The following is an 18,556-nucleotide window of genomic DNA, read 5'->3' on the forward strand; positions in this document are numbered from 1 at the left end:
AGGGCAGCAAGAGAGGCATCTTTTATTTCACAGAGCAGGGTCGTAAACAAGCATTCTGCGTGACTGAGGGGCATCAGACCAAGGTGAAAGAGTGTCTTCTTAGTGTAACAGCAGGGGGGGTGGTTCGATGTCCTGTCCGGTGGGGGTTTTGGGGGGAGAGGTGCTCTTGCTTTACAATGTGGTGTTGGCGTCTGCTGGTCAGCAGCGTGACTCAGCTGTAAGTATGCACACGGCCCCTCCCTCTGGAGCCTCCCTCCCACCTCCCCCAGCCCACCCCTCTCTATCCGCAGAGAGATGGCCTCCCCAAGCCAAGCTCCTTGCTCAACACGCAGCTTCCCACTCGCTGTCTAGCAGTGTGGCTGTGTCAGCAGCCCCCTGGGCATCCCGTCTCCTGCCCCCGACACTTCCACACATTCTGTTCCCTGCATTTGCATCTCTGTTCCTGCCCGGCTTTAATCTGCTCAGACTCGCAGATCAGAAGGTGGACAGCCTATTGTCTTGTCAACGTAGATGAATGAATTTTTGTGCCTATAATGAGGGAACCTTTCTGAGGCAGATCTAAATCCCCAGAAGCTTCAGCCTTAGGAAGTAGGATAAAAGCTGCCAGGTTCCTAAAGTCTCCCCGGTGGTGTCATTACCTGAATACCTCCTCTTGGGATGGATGTTCAAGTCTTATCCTGGGTGCTTACTCCCAAGCCTGCTGATCCAGGGGAGGCGGGGAGGTCAGAATCTGGTAGTTTGCACACAGAATGTGGGGTATGTCCTTATCTGGAGGACTACTCCCCAACCTGAAGGCAGCCAGGAACGAGTGAGGCATATGGGGGATAAATACCTAAGGAAGGTGCTACTTGTTTTTGGATTTCAGGCGCCCAGTGTGTGGTTTGCTGTTGCCATTATGAATGCTCCATGAATGACTGGTTACATAATACAGTTGTGATCCCTTCTCTTTTTTTAAACTATTTCCACCTTATTGCTCATCAGTCAGTTTTTCAACAGTCATTTACATTCATATCTAAGAAATACGGTTGTTTATGTTTTACAGGTGGAGAGGGCATAGCGATGGCGTTTTACCGTACTGTGATTCCCCTTACCATAGCTTTTGATAGCTTTGTTGTGATTGTTCAGTCCCTCAGACACGTCCGACTCTTTTATGACCCCGTGGACTGTAGCCCGCCCACCAGGCTTCTCAGTCTGTGGGATTTCTCAGGCAAGAATACCGGAGTGGGTTGCCATTTCCTTCTGGGGATCGAACTGGCATCTCCTGCATTGGCAGGCGGATTTTTTTTTTACCACTGAGCCACCTGGTAGCTAAGCTAATAGTAAAAGCAAAAAGCATGCCTGGCTTTTGTTCAGCACTAGGTATAGAAATTATGTTTAACCCTGTATACCATTTCTGGGTGGCAATCAGAATGTTTTATGGTCCTCTCTTTTTTAACCAAGGAATAAAATTTTTTGTCTCTGCGCCTTGCTCTTTTCTAGCGGAAGATAACAGTCTGTCTCAAAAGAAGAAGGTGACTGTGGAAGACCTCTTCAGTGAAGATTTCAAAATCCACGATCCCGAGGCTAAGTGGATAAGTGGTGAGTCCTGAGTGCGTTTGGGGAATCTCTCCTGCTCTCTGCCACTCTGAGCGCTTGGGTTTTGCCATTCGCCTTTCACTTTCTCTCTCTGGCTGTAGAAGTGGACCCACAGAGCTCTTGCTGTGGTCGTCTCATTCTAAGGAAATGTGTGTCTGGTCAAATCAGGCTGTTCCTTCATGAGAAATGGGTCTTCAGGGTCGCCTCCCTGAGTCACTGCTTCTCAGACCCAGACGTGAGATGTTGCTAAGCAACAGGGCAGGGCGAGACACAGCTGAGCCTCGCTCCCTTCTCCGCATTTCTTTATACCCTTTTGCACGCCTCTCGCTTTCACTCCCAACTAGGTCCAGGCTCCAGAAGGAACAGAAGGCATTCTTCTAGAATGCTGCCTAGTGAAGGGAACAGTGGAGTCCAGTGCCCACATGCGGATAACTTAATCTTCCTCTTGAATTTCAGTCTAGATGAAATCTTTTTTTCTTGCTTGGGGAATTTTTTTTTTTTTAACCACAAAACAACATAGAACTGGAGGTGAAAGGCAGTTTGTTTATAATACATTTGTTGGTTCAAAATAGCCTATTTCCTTTAGTTGGGCCTGAAATAACTCTAGACTGCAGTCCTGGGGAAAAGGATGTAAGTGGCTGCTCGCCCATCCTCTGCTGGCTTCTCTGCATCCCTCTTGCACAGTCTGGTCCTAGGACCTCTCCAGTTAGCTCCACAGATACTGCTTTCATTTCATCTTAGCCTCCATGGGATGCACTTGAAAACTGATCCTCGGGGCAGAGAACCTGTGTAGTGGAATACCAGAGGTCAGTTCACAGCCTGGCTTTCATAGTAAATGAGGCCAAGAGAGGTTAAGTGCCTTCTCTGAGGTCACAGAGCTAGTTAGTGACACAGCTGAAGCTGGAAGCCTGTCTCCTACCTTCCTCCCCATTTTGTGCGCTTTCCGCTGATACTTTGTTGAATGACATTGTGGCATGTTTTCTCACTGTCAAGCTCCTCTGAAATGCCATTTATGCTTCACAAACTGTCGAAAAGCAACCAGCAATGACTCTTTGCTTTCCATCTCCCACTGGGCAATAGCTTCTCCTTTGTCCTTCACTGTGGCTTCTGTATTAATTCCTGGTTCTTAGATTTGCTTATTTAAAAATGAAAGGAGTAGCTGAATCTCAGAGGGAATGCATTTTATAAGAGGGAACTGGGAAGAAATGAGAGCAGCGTACTGTGAATACCAGTAGGAGGCACACACAGAAATCCAGATCACTGACAGAGCCAAGCTCTTTGTTGTTTGAGGAAATACTTTTACCTCTGGTCTTAAGGGGACTTGGCATCTGCTTCCTGTTTCTGTGTGCCCATCGCAGAGAGAGGGTTGAGCACGGATCGCATGCTCTGGGCCAGATCTTGGGAATAAAAGGTGATGACTGTCTTCTTAAGGAGCACAGCAGCATCCTGGAGACAAACAGAGCGACCAGTGGTGGTCGTGACACAAAGTGCAGGAAGGCTGTGATTTCCTCGTTCTTCCCGAGAAGGAGTTTCAAAGATGGTGCGTCCCTTGGTCTCAAAGGCACAGGGTTCAGAGGCAGTCGGAGGGGGGCCCTGCAAAGGCCCCATGAGTGCTCAAATAACATAGGCAAGCCTTTAGAATAGAGTTTCCATGGCCTCCAGCTTGGCCCGCCTCAGCATTCCCTATGCAGACAGTGTAAAAAGTGTAGGCAGAGATCTGGAGGCTCAAGGGCACCCAAGTTTCTACAGGAACCCTTGTTGGTTGCTGTTATAAGGCATTGGTCTTTCATGAACTAATTTATGCTGCAGAGGCATGGAGCTGGTCCTGAGATATGCTGGCTTTCTGGCCAGAATTTGATTCTATCCGCAAAGTTGGGAGTTAATACAAGCAGTCAGGAAGTGGCCTTGTGCCCAGCAGAAAATGCCCAGCAGGTTAAATCTACTCATAAGATGACCTGTGGTTCAAAGAAACATTCCTTTTATGTCCAGGAGCTTTTGTAAGAGGAGTCTTTCTTTGTAATTGTAGGCACAGTGTGAAGTTTTGTTGTGGGGTAACCAAGTGGTCAGGTCTCCCCAGAGACCAGGCACCATCAGAAATCCAAGGGAACATAACTGATTCCTCCCCCCTCTATTTTCTAGCTGCCCCCTCCTCCTTTCACTGATCCCTCTTCCTGATCAGTCTCTTTCTTCCTGCTCCCTGAAGATGCAGTAGCTTAAAGGGAAAGAAGTGACTTTGTGGTGACTAACTGTGCCTTACAATGTGAGTCTCACAGACGCCATAAGGAATTCATTCATTTTCTAACCTTACAAGTCTGAATGTGAAAACCCAGAGAAAGAATCCTACATTTCATAGGATTGTTGATTGTCGTGGAGCTGAGATGAGCTTTAGAAATGGTCAGAACATTAATTCATTTAATTAGTGTTTGTTGAGTGTCTACACGGAGAAGGCAATGGCACCCCACTCCAGCACTGTCGCCTGGAAAATCCCATGGACGGAGGAGCCTGGTGGGCTGCAGTCTATCGGATCTCGAAGAGTTGGACACGGTTGAGCGACTTCACTTTCACTTTTCACTTCCATGCATTGGAGAAGGAAATGGCAACCCACTCCAGTGTTCTTGCCTGGAGAATCCCGGGGACGGGGGAGCCTGGTGGGCTGCCGTCTATGGGGTCGCACAGAGTCGGACACAACTGAAGCGACTTAGCAGCAGCAGCAGCAGCAGAGTGTCTGCAATGTAGCGGGCAAGTTGCTGGACCCCAAAAAAGACATGGTTTTGCCCATGGGACAGTTTCCCTTTGGGTGACTTGGAGTCACCCCCACCACCACCGCCGCCACAACCATCTACCACCATCATCACTACAACAGCCTCATTCTTCTCCTCTTCCTCCTTTCTCCTCTGTCTGCATTTCCTCTCCTTCGTCTTCCTTGCTGTCATCACCACCACCAACACATCCCCACGTCACCGTCACCACCACCAACACATCCCCACATCACCGTCACCACCACCATCATCATCACATCATCACCACATCACCACATCACCACCACCATCATCACCACCACCAACACATCACCATCATCACCACCACCATCACCACCACCATCATCACCACATCATCATCACATCATCACCACATCACCATCACCACCACCACCATCACCACCACCATCATCACCACATCATCATATCACCACCACCATCATCACATCATCTACCGGGGGCTTCCCATATCTTAAGTTCTGGGCTAAGTGCTTTGCACACTTTCAGTCAATTAATTCTCACAATTACCATTATTCACTTGACCTTCCCGGGTGGCGCTAGTGGTAAGGAACCCACATGCCAATCCAGGAGACATAAGAGACGTGGGTTTGATCCCTGGGTCAGGAAGGTTCCTTGGAGGAGGGCACGGCAACCCACTCGAGTATTCTTGCCTAGAGAATCCCATGGACAAAGGAGCCTGGCAGGCTATAGTCCATGGGGTTGCAAAGAGTTGGACACAACTGAAGTGACCTGGCTCACACACCATTATTCGCATTTTACAGATGAGGAAGCTGAGCCAAGGGTGTTTAAATGACTTGAACATACAGCTACTAAGTAGCAAAATTCAGATTCAAACCTATAAACAGCTGCACTGGTGTCTATAAATAGCTACATTGTATTTAACCAAAGTCTGCAGCCAGTTTCTTCAACCTCGCTGGCTACATTGTGTGTTTCATCAAGACTGTAGGTTATGAGTATTTCAGGATTATTGCAGTTCCTTAACTCTCTATTTTAGGACTCCTTATTCCCATGGTGCCTATGTTGAACTAACAGAACACAAGTGATCAAGAAAAATGGTGCAATTCCCCAAGAAAGAGACTTTGACTTTTTTAGTGAACATTAACCATTAAAGTTAACAAATGTATTATCTTCAGTTTAATATTGGAGTTAATCGTGTAGAACTAATACATTTTATTTATCAGGAAAAAAATGAATTGGAGTTTCATTTCTCCTCACCCAGGTTCATCCTGGGGACACTTTTTTGATCTACCTTTTCTGAAAATGATTGGTGTAACAGCTTTCTAATTCTCTCATGTCCTAAAGCCCCTGTAGACTTCCGTCAGGTATTTGTTGCAGCTAGCCTTTTGAGATGCATAGAACGGTATAACTGGCAACATCTGAGTTCACTCAACCTCCCACCTGCAAAGGAAGAGGCCTGTGCTTCTTGAAATTACCCAGCGTGTGGCCTCACCCCATGTTTGCTTAGTTGAATAAACTCTTCTGTCTTTTGTAAGTGGCCACATTGGACTTCTCAACCTTTTGCATCTTAGTGTGCTGCGCTGGGATGCTGTGATCGGAGGTGGCCTCTGTGATGCGGTCTTAGGTCACTTCAGACGTTTAAGTCTGTTCACTTCCATTGGTCCATCTTCCTGGACTCTCCTTGTCTACTCATTCTTTCCAGCCCCTAGATGATAAATCGCTTCAGACCTTCTCCTCTTTCCTTAACCCTCAAAACTTTCTTCCCATTCTACTTCCCACGCAGACCTTCCGGGAGAAAGGAAAAGAACACTCCCACCATCTCGTCACCTCACCCGCCAGCGCCTGCAGCTGCCGCTCGCCCTGCGCCTCCCCCAGCCTGGAAGCGCACTGTGACCTGTCTGTGCTCAGCCGCCAGGCGTTAGGGGTGAATGTGCCTCCCTTACTTGAGGAATAATGGCAGCACATGTCTCCTTTCTTCTCCCAGTGTCAATGTTTCATCTCTGTGTTAGATTATTCCCGTCATCAAGCAGATATGCTGCTGCTTGGGTCTCCAAAAACACGCGGAAGGCTCAGCTGGGCTCCACCTTCCCCACCAGGCCCTGCCCGATTTCTTGCTCCTCTCTGCAGCTTGAAACGGGCGCCCCTGTACCGTCTCCAGGTGCTTCTCCAGCTCTTGCTAAGCCCACCCTGGTTAGGCTTTCAGCCATAGGACTCCCTGACTCTTCTCTTGTCGAGGTCGCCAGGAACCTCCAGGTTGCTAACTTCCACCTTCGCATCCCAGACCTCTGCTTAGTCTGCCGTCAGCAGCATTTGACACCGTCCCTGCCCTCCACCTGCGCCAGCTTCCTCGCTTGACCGCCGTGTCGTCACGTTCTCTTGGTTTTGTCTCTATCTCCTCAGCGGCTGTCTCTGACTTCTGATGCTGGTGGGCCTGGCTCTCAGGCTTCCCCTTCGCTTTCAGTATCTACACTCACTCCCCCCGAGTTTTCATCTAGTCTCATGACTTTAAATATTCTCCACCTACTGATGACCCCTAACTTATTCTCCAGACCAGACCTCTCCCCTGAAGCTCTCAGATGTCTCACAGACATACAACCCTAGCTTTAATATCACCAAATATGAGTTCACCCCCTCCTCGCCAAAAAAGAAAAAGCACCCGCACCATCCACGTGCTGAGTTGCTTCAGTCTTGTCCAACTCTGTGCAGCCCCATGGATAGCCCACCAGGCTCCTCTATGTCTCCAGGCAAGAATACTGGAGCGGGCAGCCTTTCCCTTCTCCAGGGGATCTTCCCGACCCAGGATGGAGCCCACGGCTCGTATGTCTCCTGCACTGGCAGCCAGCTTCTTTACCCCTGGCGCCGCCTGGGAAGTCCCATCCACAGCCACTCCCAAATCAGCTGATGAGAACTTTGTTCTTCTGGCAGAACCGGTTGAAAGACCTGGGGTCGTCGTCGTCCCCCCTCTTTTTCTTGTGCTTCATATCTAACCCATCAAGAACTGTCAGCTCTGCCTTCAGAATACGCTGCTGCGGCTGCTAAGTGGCTTCAGGCGTGTCCGACTCTGCGACCCCGTCTAATCCTCAGTCAGACACTCCTGGCTGACGTCGGCCTTTTTGTCTCAGTCCACATAAAGGATGCAGGACTGGGGGCAGGCGTGGCAGCAGGCAGGACCGGGCGCCATGCTCCTCAGTGGCCCCTTGGGCCTTGGCTCTGGTTCAAGGCGGGAATCATTACACGGCTGGGTGGAGTGCTTTCGTTTCTACCTTTCGGTGTCTGGAATCTTTAGCAAAGTACCCAGTCTGTGGCCATCTGCTGGCCCTTCTGGAACATTCTCCCATTTGCAACTTAAACAACTGACTTTTAAGGATAAGGAAACTTATGGATCCGCTACTTTGCGTGGAATGGTTGGAAGTCCTTTCTGATGAAGCTGGTTTAAGCAGATATCTGACTGTGAGAGCCCTTCGAGTAAGCTCTCTGTGGGAGAGGGTCCCGCATGTCCCCTGTGGGGCAGCAGCCACAGAGGCCCCGGGCAGAGCCCCACCTGGGATGCCCGTCCACAGTGTGCAGCCGTGGGGAAGACCCATCCAGGAGCCCAGAGGGGGACAGCATCGGACCAGATGACTCAGGTTCTTGGGAGAGGATGGTGGCCAGTGAGAAAGGGTTCCATTCACAGAAACAGAGGGGTCGAGCGTGATCTGTTGAAACTGAAGGGTAGAGAGTAGTGAAATGGCGCCGTGAGAGCTTAGGTGTGTGTGTTGTATCAAATTTTTTATTAGACCTGAATTACATACTTATTGTACTAAAGTAGAAAACAGAGAATGCTATTTTAAAGGATAAAAATAAATCCCCTGTAATAAAATTACATTTTCCTATTTATCCTCTTAGATATAATTGGTGGGACAATGCTGACCATGTTTATTACATGGGGGAAAGTTTATAACACATTATCATAAACATATTTCAATGAAAATAAATGTCTATTTCCATGATCATGTTAATGTCTCAGTAGGCTCTCAGTACATCAGTTCAGTTCAATCGTTCAGTTGTGTCTGACTCTGTGACCCCATGGACTGCAGCACGCCAGGCCTCCTTGTCCATCACCAGCTCCCGGAGCTTGCTCAAACTCATGTCCATTGAGTTGGTGATGCCATCCAACCATCTCATCCTCTGTTGTCCCCTTCTCCTCCCACCTTCAATCTTTCCGAGCACCAAGGTCTTTTCCAATGAGTCACCTCTTAGAATTAGGTGGCCAAAATACTGGAGTTTCAGCTTCAGCATCAGTCCTTCCTTAATTCGGTCAGTCTTCAGAGAGTGGAAGTCTCAGCTGTGAGTGGAGACGGAGTGACAGATGTCAGAAGGCATGGTGAGCCGTGCATGAATAAGATGTTCTGGTGCGCAGACATGGGGGTGGGAAGATATGCACGGAATGCCTCGAGGTGGCGCCTTGGTTAGCGAGCGCAGTCTCTGCCTAGTTGGAGTCAGCTCTTGTGGTTAGATGACGGCAGAGCAGAAGCTAATGAGCGAGAACTCTGTGGGATGTGCTTTAAGTGCTGAGAACGGAGTGAAGCTCCATGAGGAGTGGGAGCCACTTGGAGACGTGGGAAGTATGCATCTCGTGGGAGCTGTTCACACTCTCCCAGGCAGGAGGGGCCCGAGGAGGCGGCATCAGAGAAGACCTGGGAGAAGAGGGTGCCGGAGAGCTGGTGCTCAGCCGACTTTGCGATGGCAGGTGGAGGGCACAGCAGTGAGAAGCGGCCCCTCGGCAGCCGCACACCCACTCGCCCCAGGAACGCCTTTCCTGCAAGTCTCTCATACAGTGGGTTGGGTTTTGTTGCCCTTCATCAGACTGCTTCGTGTGGCAGATCAGTTCAGTTCAGTTCAGTCACTCAGTCGTGTCCGACTCTTTGCGACCCCATGGACTGCAGCACACCAGGCCTCCCTGTCCATCCCCAGCTCTTGGAGCTTGCTCAAACTGATGTCCATCGAGTCGGTGATGCCATCCAACCATCTCATCCTCTGTCGTCCCCTTCTCCTCCCGCCTTCAGTCTTTCCCAGCATGAGGGTCTTTTCCAATGAGTCAGTTCTTCACATCAGGTAGCCAAAGTATTGGAGTTTCAGCTTCAGCAACAGTCCTTCCAATGAATATTCAGGACTGATTTCCTTTAGGATTCCTTTAGGATCTCCTTGGTGTCCAAGGGACTCTCAAGAGTCTTCTCCAACACCACAGTTCAAAAGCATCAATTCTTCAGCGCTCAGCTTTCTTTATAGTCCAACTCTCACATCCATACATGACTACTGGAAAAACCATAGCTTTGACTAGACAGACCTTTGTCGGTAAAGTAATGTCTCTGCTTTTTAATATGCCTAGGTTTGTCATAGCTTTCTTCCAAGGAGCAAGGGTCTTTTAATTTCATGGCTGCAGTCACCACCTGCAGTGATTTTGGAGCCCCCCCCCACCCCAAAAAATGAAGTCTCTCACTGTTTCCGTTGTTTCTCCATCTGTTTGCCATGAAGTGATGGGACTGGATGCCACGATCTTGTTTTCTGAATGTTGAGTTTTAAGCCAATGTTTTCACTCTCTTTCACTTTCATCAAGAGGCTCTTTAGTTCTTCTCTGCTTTCTGCCATAGGGTCGCGTCATCTGCATGTCTGAGATTACTAACCCTGTTTCAGACTGATGGGGGGAGGGCTAATTCCCCAAACAGGGGGTGATATTTGTATTTGCTGCTGCTATCCAGTCATTGAGTCGTGTCCGACCCTTTGCGACCCTGTGGACTGTAGCACACCAGGCTCCTCTGTCCCCACTGTTTCCCAGAGCTTGCTCAAATTCATGTCCATCGAGTTGGTGATGCAGACGGCTCTTCTGTTCATCACACTTGCCAGCAACAGGGAAAGAGTGTCCCTCTGTATTTGTGGGGTCGGCCGCTCTGCACAGGTAGCCTGAAGCCACAGCACCCCAGAGACTCCTGGATGACACACCTTCTCAGGAAGCTTATTTGCTGTTGCAGATTCCCTCTTAGGAAGGCCGCCTGGGCTGAACCTTGGCAATGGGCTGGCGAGCCTGCAGCCTGTGGCCTGAGCTAGCCGAGGCACCCGCACCCGTCGGGGGACCCGCTCTCCCTGCCCAGCGTCTTCAGGACGCAGCCGGGCCCGGGGTGGTTGGCAGCAGCTGCTGCCAGGGCCGGATCGGCTTGTCTGCGAGCCCCAGGCAAGGCCTGGCCTCCCAGTCCACTCTCTCTCTGGACTTCAGTGGAACGTGGTGAGAGCCCGTGGTGGCTGCTGGCTCCAGAGCCTCGCCACTGTTTGTTGCTTCTCATTTCCATTCATCCAGGCGCCGTGAGGGAGGATATGAGAGAGGCTGTAAAATTGGAGAAAATCACTTCCTTTGAATGTCGGGAAATATCAGCTGGCTGGTTGATCCTGGAAAAGTATATGTTTTAGAAGATAAAATTGAGATAGTTCACAAAGCTCAAAGCAGCCTGATTTCCATATTTACTTTCTCCCCTTCTCTATTGTTATTCTGAAAGACCAGATGGATTTCTTTTTCTAAAGCTCAGCGGGTGGGGGGGATGAAGGAGGGATTCCAGTTTACAAAGGTTTGGGTATTTCCGCTGCTTTTCGAAAGCTACATTTTTCAATTGAAACTATTAAGTCTTTAGAATTGCAGAGTCAAAAAGTTCCCCTAAGGGTTGTTTGGCGCCACCTGCACCAACAGTCACTACAGAGGAATGCCCAGAGAGGTCAGGTCTCAGAAAGAGAAAACGTTCTTTCATGGCTCGGTACTGGTGGAGGTAAGGATTTAGTTACCATTTGAAGTCATTGCATAGAATGCACATCGAAGAGCATCACTGTGCCTGATTAAAGCCCATGAGAAACAGGTGAAATACAATTAGAGTACACGTTTGGGTAAAGCCCCAGTTTACTGAACGGTTTTCGAGATTTCCCCTTGCTCAGGGGAAGAGAAAGCCACTTGTCTGGTGTGAGGCCAGCTATGCCTGCCGCAGACTGTCTCAGTGCAGTGAAGCTTGTTCCCACCCGTGCTCCCGGATGTATCCTCAGACCGAGGTGCTTTCAGCAGCCCCCTGTCTGCATCGTCCTGCCTTCTTAATGCAACGCCCACACTTCCACGGTGAGAGCGAAAATGATTATCTGCTAACCGTCCTTTGGAGTTATGAATACCTGCAGGAAGCATTCCAAAGGCTGTAGCAGTGAGTGCCCTGGGCAGTAGAAGCAATAATAGCAATAAATGAGAACAATAGCTACATTCAGTAACTTAGTTTTCTTCTCTGTTTCTCTCTGGCTCTGTGTATATGAAAGTGCTTTTATCCAGTACTTCTGTGCTTGGGAAATCCTCATCCACTCTTCATGGCTTGATCCAAAATAAACTCTCCCTGGCTTTTCCCAAGGAGAAGCAGTTGCTCTGTGCTGAACTCACAGTTCCGTCCGCGCGTCTCCTGGATTATCGTCTCAGGGTCCCCAGTGTTGGGGTCCTCACTCTGCAGGGCTGGACCTGCTTCACTAGCAGCTAAAGGAGTGATTGGGGCAGAGACGGGAACAAGCCTGGTTCCTCCCTTTGGAGGCCCCGAATGCTCTGTGGACATCACGCTCCTTGCTTTTGGTCTTCTGTCTGAGGGGACCCTTCTGCTGGTAGGAATTCCTGCTTTGAGGAGTTGCATCTCTTCAGGCTTAGGTGGGCCAACACGCTCCCAGTAGAGAGAGGCACCTTCTGAATCTTTTCCTCACTTTTCAGTTGGCAAGTGCCTCTTCCCTGGGAAATTTAGATACAGCCTCTGTTTCGTTGAACTGAATGAAGACCCTTGGCAGAAGCAAAGAGTAAAATCCTATTTCAACTTTGTTTCTTTGCATTACAGAGAGACAGGCTTTATTTGCATATATGAAAACACACATGTGCGCGTGCGCACACACACACACACACGGGCGTGCACATTTTCATTTTGAGAAAAGAGATCTCAAGTGAGAGTTACATGTTATGTTGCATCCTCAGTGAGGTGGAAAGTCAGTTTTCAGAATGTTCTGTGGCTGTTCCAGGGCTCCAGGCCTGACTAGGGGGCTTCTCCTCAACCTCTCCCCCACCCCCGCCCCATCAATCACTTAGGGCATGCCCTGAGGTACCGCGTGTCACCGCTGAAGGCCCGCCTGTAAACCAGACCAGGGTGCAGGGCAGGTGGTCTGCCTGGTAGTGGGATGTCAAGGGTACTTTCGGCCCCACAGCTCACAAACCGGGACTAACCAGCCTCATTTTATTTTACTTTCATGCAAATTAAGCAGCCTGTGAAGTTCCGTAAGCCCCACTTTACTGCAGCTGTTGAACCCAGGGGTGATATTCCTCTGAGTCTAGAATGGTCTTTTTAAAGCAAACCGGAAAGTCCTATTAATTAGAGATTTTACATCCTTGAAATGCAGTGACCCTCATTACCAGCACTGACGTTATCATTCATTGTCTCAATTAAATTATCCCAAGTCCTTACCCTCATCAGTCTACTAGAGGCTAGTTAATTATCATTGACATCTTTTCAAACATTGATCACCTTCTTAATTAATATAAAATGAATCAGTTGATCTCGTCCATGGTTGAGTGTAATCTCCAGTGGCCCTTCAACCCCGGGCCGACAGTGCATCTAATTTGCATTCAGCTGTTTGCTTCCATCTCTGCCTTACCCTGGGCTCGATTCCTGGGTCGGGAAGATTCCCTGGAGGAGGGCGTGGCAGCCCACTCCAGTATCCTTGTCTGGAGAGTCTCCAAGGACAGAGGAGCCTAGCGGGCCGCAGTCCACGGGGTTGCAAGGAGTTGGACACGACTGAGCGACTCAGCGCAAGCGCTGCCTCACCCTGGAAAGCAGGCTTCTCGGGGCTGAGAGTGTGTTGCTGTGTTGTCCTGTTTCCCTCATGGAGCGGAGCGTCTGGCATGTGGCAGAGTCTCTGTGAACAGGACCTGACTGAAGGACGACTCCAAGCATGCATGGCCCAGCACTCTGCGTAAATGAATTCTGGTTGATGGAATGATAACCAGGCTCTTTATCTGTGCTAACTCTTGCCATTGAAAGAAATCACAGGCATGTGTGTAATGACAGTGACGGGGGTGTTTCTCTTTTCCTGCTTTAATAGGGAGAATCTAATAGATGGTAAAGAAGCTCCTGATTCTAGATTTGTTCACCTCGCTTATGTTGCTGGGACAGATTGAGGGCAGGGGGAGAAGGGGGTGACAGAGGATGAGATGGTTGGATGGCATCACCGACTCAATAGACATGAGTCTGAGCAAATTCCAGGAGATGGTGAAGGGCAGGGCAGGGCGTCCTGCAGACCTTGGGGTTGCAAAGAGTCGGACTCGACTTAGCAACTGAACAACAGTGACGACATAATTTCTGTCCTTGTCATTTACTGATTACATGCAAAATGTGCTAAGTCCTTAGCATGCTCTGTTTCCAGAGTCACCCAAAGCCACCCCACGAGGGGCCCTGGGGTGTCACCAGCTCCACGGGAAGTCTTTCAGCTGCGTGGGATCACCCAGAAGCCTGTACGTGGACTCGGGTCCTATGCGCAGTCTGGGGGCCTTTTCAGTGCTTGGTTTCTGGCTTCTCAGACTGACCCCCATCGCTCCCAGCAGGGCCGTCTCTTGGGTTACAGGCTTCTCTTCCGTGTTCAGACCCTTTAGTTCTCTGTGCATCCTGGGCTCCTGCACAATCTCCTCTCCCAGAAGAAACAACAAACAACTCGTTTACTCAGGGTCCTTATGCAGAAGACTCTAGCTTGCTAGGCACCCCTTCTTTCCGAGGCCCTGCCTCAGGTGCCAGGCAGCCTTTCTCAACAACAGCTAGAAAGTCAAACTAAGAAGTTATTCCAAAGAAAAGATACATTTCTGGGACCCCTGCCCTTTGCAAACAAGGAACAGCCAAGCAACTTCGCTTTGTTAGTTTTTCCCAGATGAGATCCTTGGATGGGGCTTCCATCCACCCCAAATATACAAGGCAAGTAGAACAAACCTCAGAAATGACGCAGCCGCAGAATGCTTCCTGGTAATGCCAGGGTGGCAGGTAAAGCTTCCTGGGATCAGAGAGGTCCAGTCACTTGTCCTGGGCCACACAACGTACACATGACAGAGCTGGCCTTTTTAAGGGTTCTGTCTGGCTTAACACTGAAAATGCCTTCTGAGAACGTGCCCCGAATTCAGTGGAAAGGTTGTTCATTAAATGCGAGAGCATTAACTGAGTCACTGCGAGGCTGAATCCTATGGACAGTGGGAGTCTGGACGTGTCTGTGAAGCCCCAGTGTGTTCCCCAAGCTCAAACACCCTCACCTCTCGCTGCTGGTCTCATGTGAGCCTGAGGGTCACAGCAGAAGTGCCAGGTATCAGGTAAGGGGGGTGGTCAGCAGTCCCACACGCCCCCGCCCCAGGCTCCACAGGGCAGCCAAGCGGCCTGTGAGCTCTGCTTCTTCTACCAGGTTATTTGCTTCCTTTTGCCGCTGGACTTGTTTTCTCTGTGGCTTCTCAGCCTCAGCTCAAACACCTCTTGGCACCAGATACTTGCCTTAAGATAGCTGTGATCTGCACAGGCGAATGCCTACAAAACAACAGGTAAACCTCTCAAGAATAGTGTTGCCGGATGATTATTTTGGGGACAGAGTTTTGTTTTTAATCTGGCAGTTTACTGGTAAATGTGCAGTGAGTCCAGGCTGTCTACTTGGGGGTTGATAAGTCCCACATCAGGAATTTTTAAAGGGCAAATATATACAGACCCTGACAGTCACTGTCCCATTCTCCCCTCTGGTCACGTGGATTGTAGAGCAATAGCCAGAGATCAGAAGTGCATCTTAGAAGTCATTTTAGCCCTTTGGCACCTTGTTCAAATTGCCTCGGAAATGAGACCCAGGCAACCTTCCCGTGAGTAAATACAAGCTACATGCAGAGGAGATGCCGTGGTCAGCTCATGAGAAGGCACCTTTTTCGTGACATCTGGGGGATAAATGTCAACATAATGTAATATTAATACCAGCCTTTCCTGGGGTGTTTTCTTTTCCAACTTTCATATCCGTGACTCCTCACAGGAAAATAGGTTTTTACTAAACACAAAATGCCTAGGTTGGTGTTCATCCTTAAACCAAATTATTGGGTTTTTAAAACTTAATTTGGTGTTAAGAGCCCCAAATAAGTCAGGTTAAACAAACAAATGGATTGCAAATTAGAGTCTGCTCATTTATCAGCTAATGGACATAAGAAACAATGACCACTTCAATGCCTGTCTGTAAGCTAATAAAAGCCTTTCTTCCTGATGCCCGAACCCCATGGACAGGGCTAGAGTAAGTCTTAAGTGCCTAAGAGGGGATGCAATGTATTAAAGGCTAAAAGGAACTTTCCCTTTCAGCTTGACTCTCAGGCCAACCCATGGCCTCCTTTACTCTTCGCATCATCTTTCTCGGCCGTTAGAGCTTCAGATTCACCCAGAATCTTTGACCCCTCCCTCCTTTGAGTCAGCGTTCGACAGAGTTTAGAGAAAGAACTAGCGCTCCTCCACCGTCCCCCTTCCCCTCCACCTGACTCGTCTACTTGATGAACAGGGAAAATGAATAGGATGGAGAAGGAAATGGCAACCCACTCCAGTGTCCTTGCCTGGAGAATCCCAGGGACAGGGGAGCCTGGTGGGCTGCCGTCTGTGGGGTTGCACAGAGTCGGGCACGACTGAAGTGACTTAGCAGCAGCAGCAGCAGCAGCAGCAGCAGGGAGCAGGGTCATTCTCTAATTTTCATATGAGCACTTGAGTTTTACAGTAACACCGCTGACCGTTGGATATTTATTCCAGGCACTGTGGACTGCCCCAGTCACGAGGGGGTTGCACCTGGGGCTCCCAAGCCCGATATGGCGGGCTTCCTTTCTCTGCTTGTTCATGGTCTTGGCAGGTCTTCTGCTGATCTGTGTCTCTTCACAGCTTTCCTTCTGGGTGCTAACTTAATCTCTGGAAGTGATTTATTTATTACCAACTGCACTAGCTCAAGGATTCTGTCTTGGCACCCAACAGAGACTCAGTCTCCAGGGCTCAAACTGCATAAAGCAATGTAAACAGGTACGGCAGCATCCTTGGCTGCCACGCAGCCCTACAATGGGAAGAAACTGCCATTTGCAGAGACGTGGATGGACCTAGAGACTGGCGTACGTATGTGTCACAGACTGGCATACGTATGTGTGTGCTAAGCTGCTTCAGCCCTGTCTATTTGCAACCCTATGGACCGTAGCCCACCAGGCTTCTCTGTCCATGGGATTCTCCAAGCAAGAATACTGGAGTAGGTAGCCATGAAAAGCAAATATTTTATATTAATGCATATAGGTGGAACCTAGGGGGGGAAATGGCCTAGAAGAACTTATCTGCAAAGTAGAAATAGAGACACAGACTTAGAGAACGACCGTATGGATACCACGGAGGCGTGGGATGGATTAGGGGATTGCGGTTGACATACACACACTATTGATAGTTTGTATAAAACAGGTGACTGAGGAGAGCCCGCTCTACAGCGCAGGGAGCGCTCTACTCAGTGCTATGTAGTGACCTAAATGGAAAAGAAATCCAAAAACGAGGAGATACGTGGCTGATGTATGTATTGGTATAGCTGATTCACTTTTCTGTACAGCAGAAACTGACACGGTGTTGTAGAAACACTATACCCCATTAAAAAAAAAAAAAAAGCAGCATGCTTAAAGCATCACCGTTCACTTTATCAATATTATGAAGTGTCTGCCCGATGCCTGGAGCTCTGGTTAGTTAGATGACTCGGGGTCATAAAGAGACAGCAGGTGTGGTTTGTCCCTTGTGTGTAGAACATAAGACTGTGGTGTAAATGTTAACTTATGAAGCATCGGTTGTTTTTATTTGCTTGATTATCAGGGCTGTATCTCCCCTGCACCCCGTGTGGTGCCCAGGAAGTGTTAGTTAATGCGTAGAGTGAAATGAGTGAATTCATAGCGTTTTGTTCCAGAAAAGACTGGGAGGAGGTCAGTGCAAACCTCAGGTGACAATGTAAGAGCCCAGCGAGGACCACAGAGAGGAAAATAACGGGAAAGATGAGACGGCTTTGTAGGAATCTCCGAGGAGTGGAGGTGCTCTGGGGAGCGAGGCATCCAGAGGGGCCTCCTCCTGGCCTCCCCTCTGCCCTTACCCCTGGGCTTGTCCTTCTCCTTCACCAGGTGCCAGTCTGGCAGACGCTGCCCCAGGTGCCACGCGTGCCTTAGCTCACGTGACGTCCACAGCAATTCTTTGTGGCTGGCGGTGTCTCCATTGTACATATGAGAAAACTGGGCCTTCGAGAGGTTAATGAACCGTCTTTCAGTTCTATGGCCAGTTGTCACAGCAAAGGAGGTGACCGCAGGTTCATCTCTTTCCAAAGCCTTCAATGTGGACCCTACAGCTCGCCACAGGGAGCTGGTCCTCCAAGCAGGACGGGGATCTTGTTCTCATTGCCCCCTTTTCTTCTGCATCGGAGGCTTTGTCAGAAGACCAGCTCTAAAACCCTCATAGGAGTGACGCTCACTGCAGACTGTCCCGTGAGAAATGGCCTAGGGTCAGAAAATGGCCTTCCAGCAGCTGGTTAAAATCCACGCAGCTTCCTGTCTGTTTGATCACCGAGGCCCAGTAACCCCGATCTGTAGCTTACCTGAGATTCTTCTAGAACAGAGTGTTTCTTTTCTGGCCAGGGTTCGTGGGAGCAATCACTGCAGTTTTATATGGGGTCTTACAGAGAAGCCATCCCGTCTGAGAACAGCACCCCCCAGGGCTGTTGTGCCCGGGGCCACATGTGAGGTAGCGTGTAAGTGTGCGCTCAGTCACTCGGCCGTGTCCCACTCTGCGGCCCCACGGACTGTCGCCCCCCAGGCTCCTCTGTCCATGGGATTTCCCAGGCAGGAATGCTGGAGTGGGTTGCCATGCCCTCCTCCACGGAGCATCTTCCCAACCCAGGGACCAAACTCAGGTCTCCTGCACTGTAGGCAGATTCTTTACCATCTGAGCCACCAGGGAAGGTGAGACTTAGAATGAATTATAGTTCGGTGAGCATCATTTTGGGCCTCTCAGGTGGCGCTGGTTGTAAAGAACCCGCCTGTCAAGGCAGGAGACAAAGGAGGCTCGGGTTCGATCCGAGTCAGGAAGATCCCCTGGAGGAGGGAATGGCCACCCACCCCAGGATTCTTGCCTGGAGAATCCCATGGACAGAGGAGCCTGGGGGGCTACAGTCCAGGGGGT

General features: G+C 49.6%; 1 protein-coding gene across 1 annotated transcript in view; it reads left to right on the plus strand.

The window, feature by feature from the left end:
* DPP6 (dipeptidyl peptidase like 6) overlaps positions 1–18,556 on the plus strand; it is a 795,167-nt gene that overhangs the window by 451,362 nt on the left and 325,249 nt on the right. Inside the window, exon 3 of the mRNA XM_052638993.1 lies at positions 1,480–1,578. Within this exon, the coding sequence (XP_052494953.1) occupies positions 1,480–1,578 (99 nt within the window). The remainder of the gene's footprint in view (positions 1–1,479; positions 1,579–18,556) is intronic.

This window comes from Budorcas taxicolor, chromosome 4 (assembly GCF_023091745.1).
Source record: "Budorcas taxicolor isolate Tak-1 chromosome 4, Takin1.1, whole genome shotgun sequence".
NCBI lineage: Eukaryota > Metazoa > Chordata > Mammalia > Artiodactyla > Bovidae > Budorcas > Budorcas taxicolor.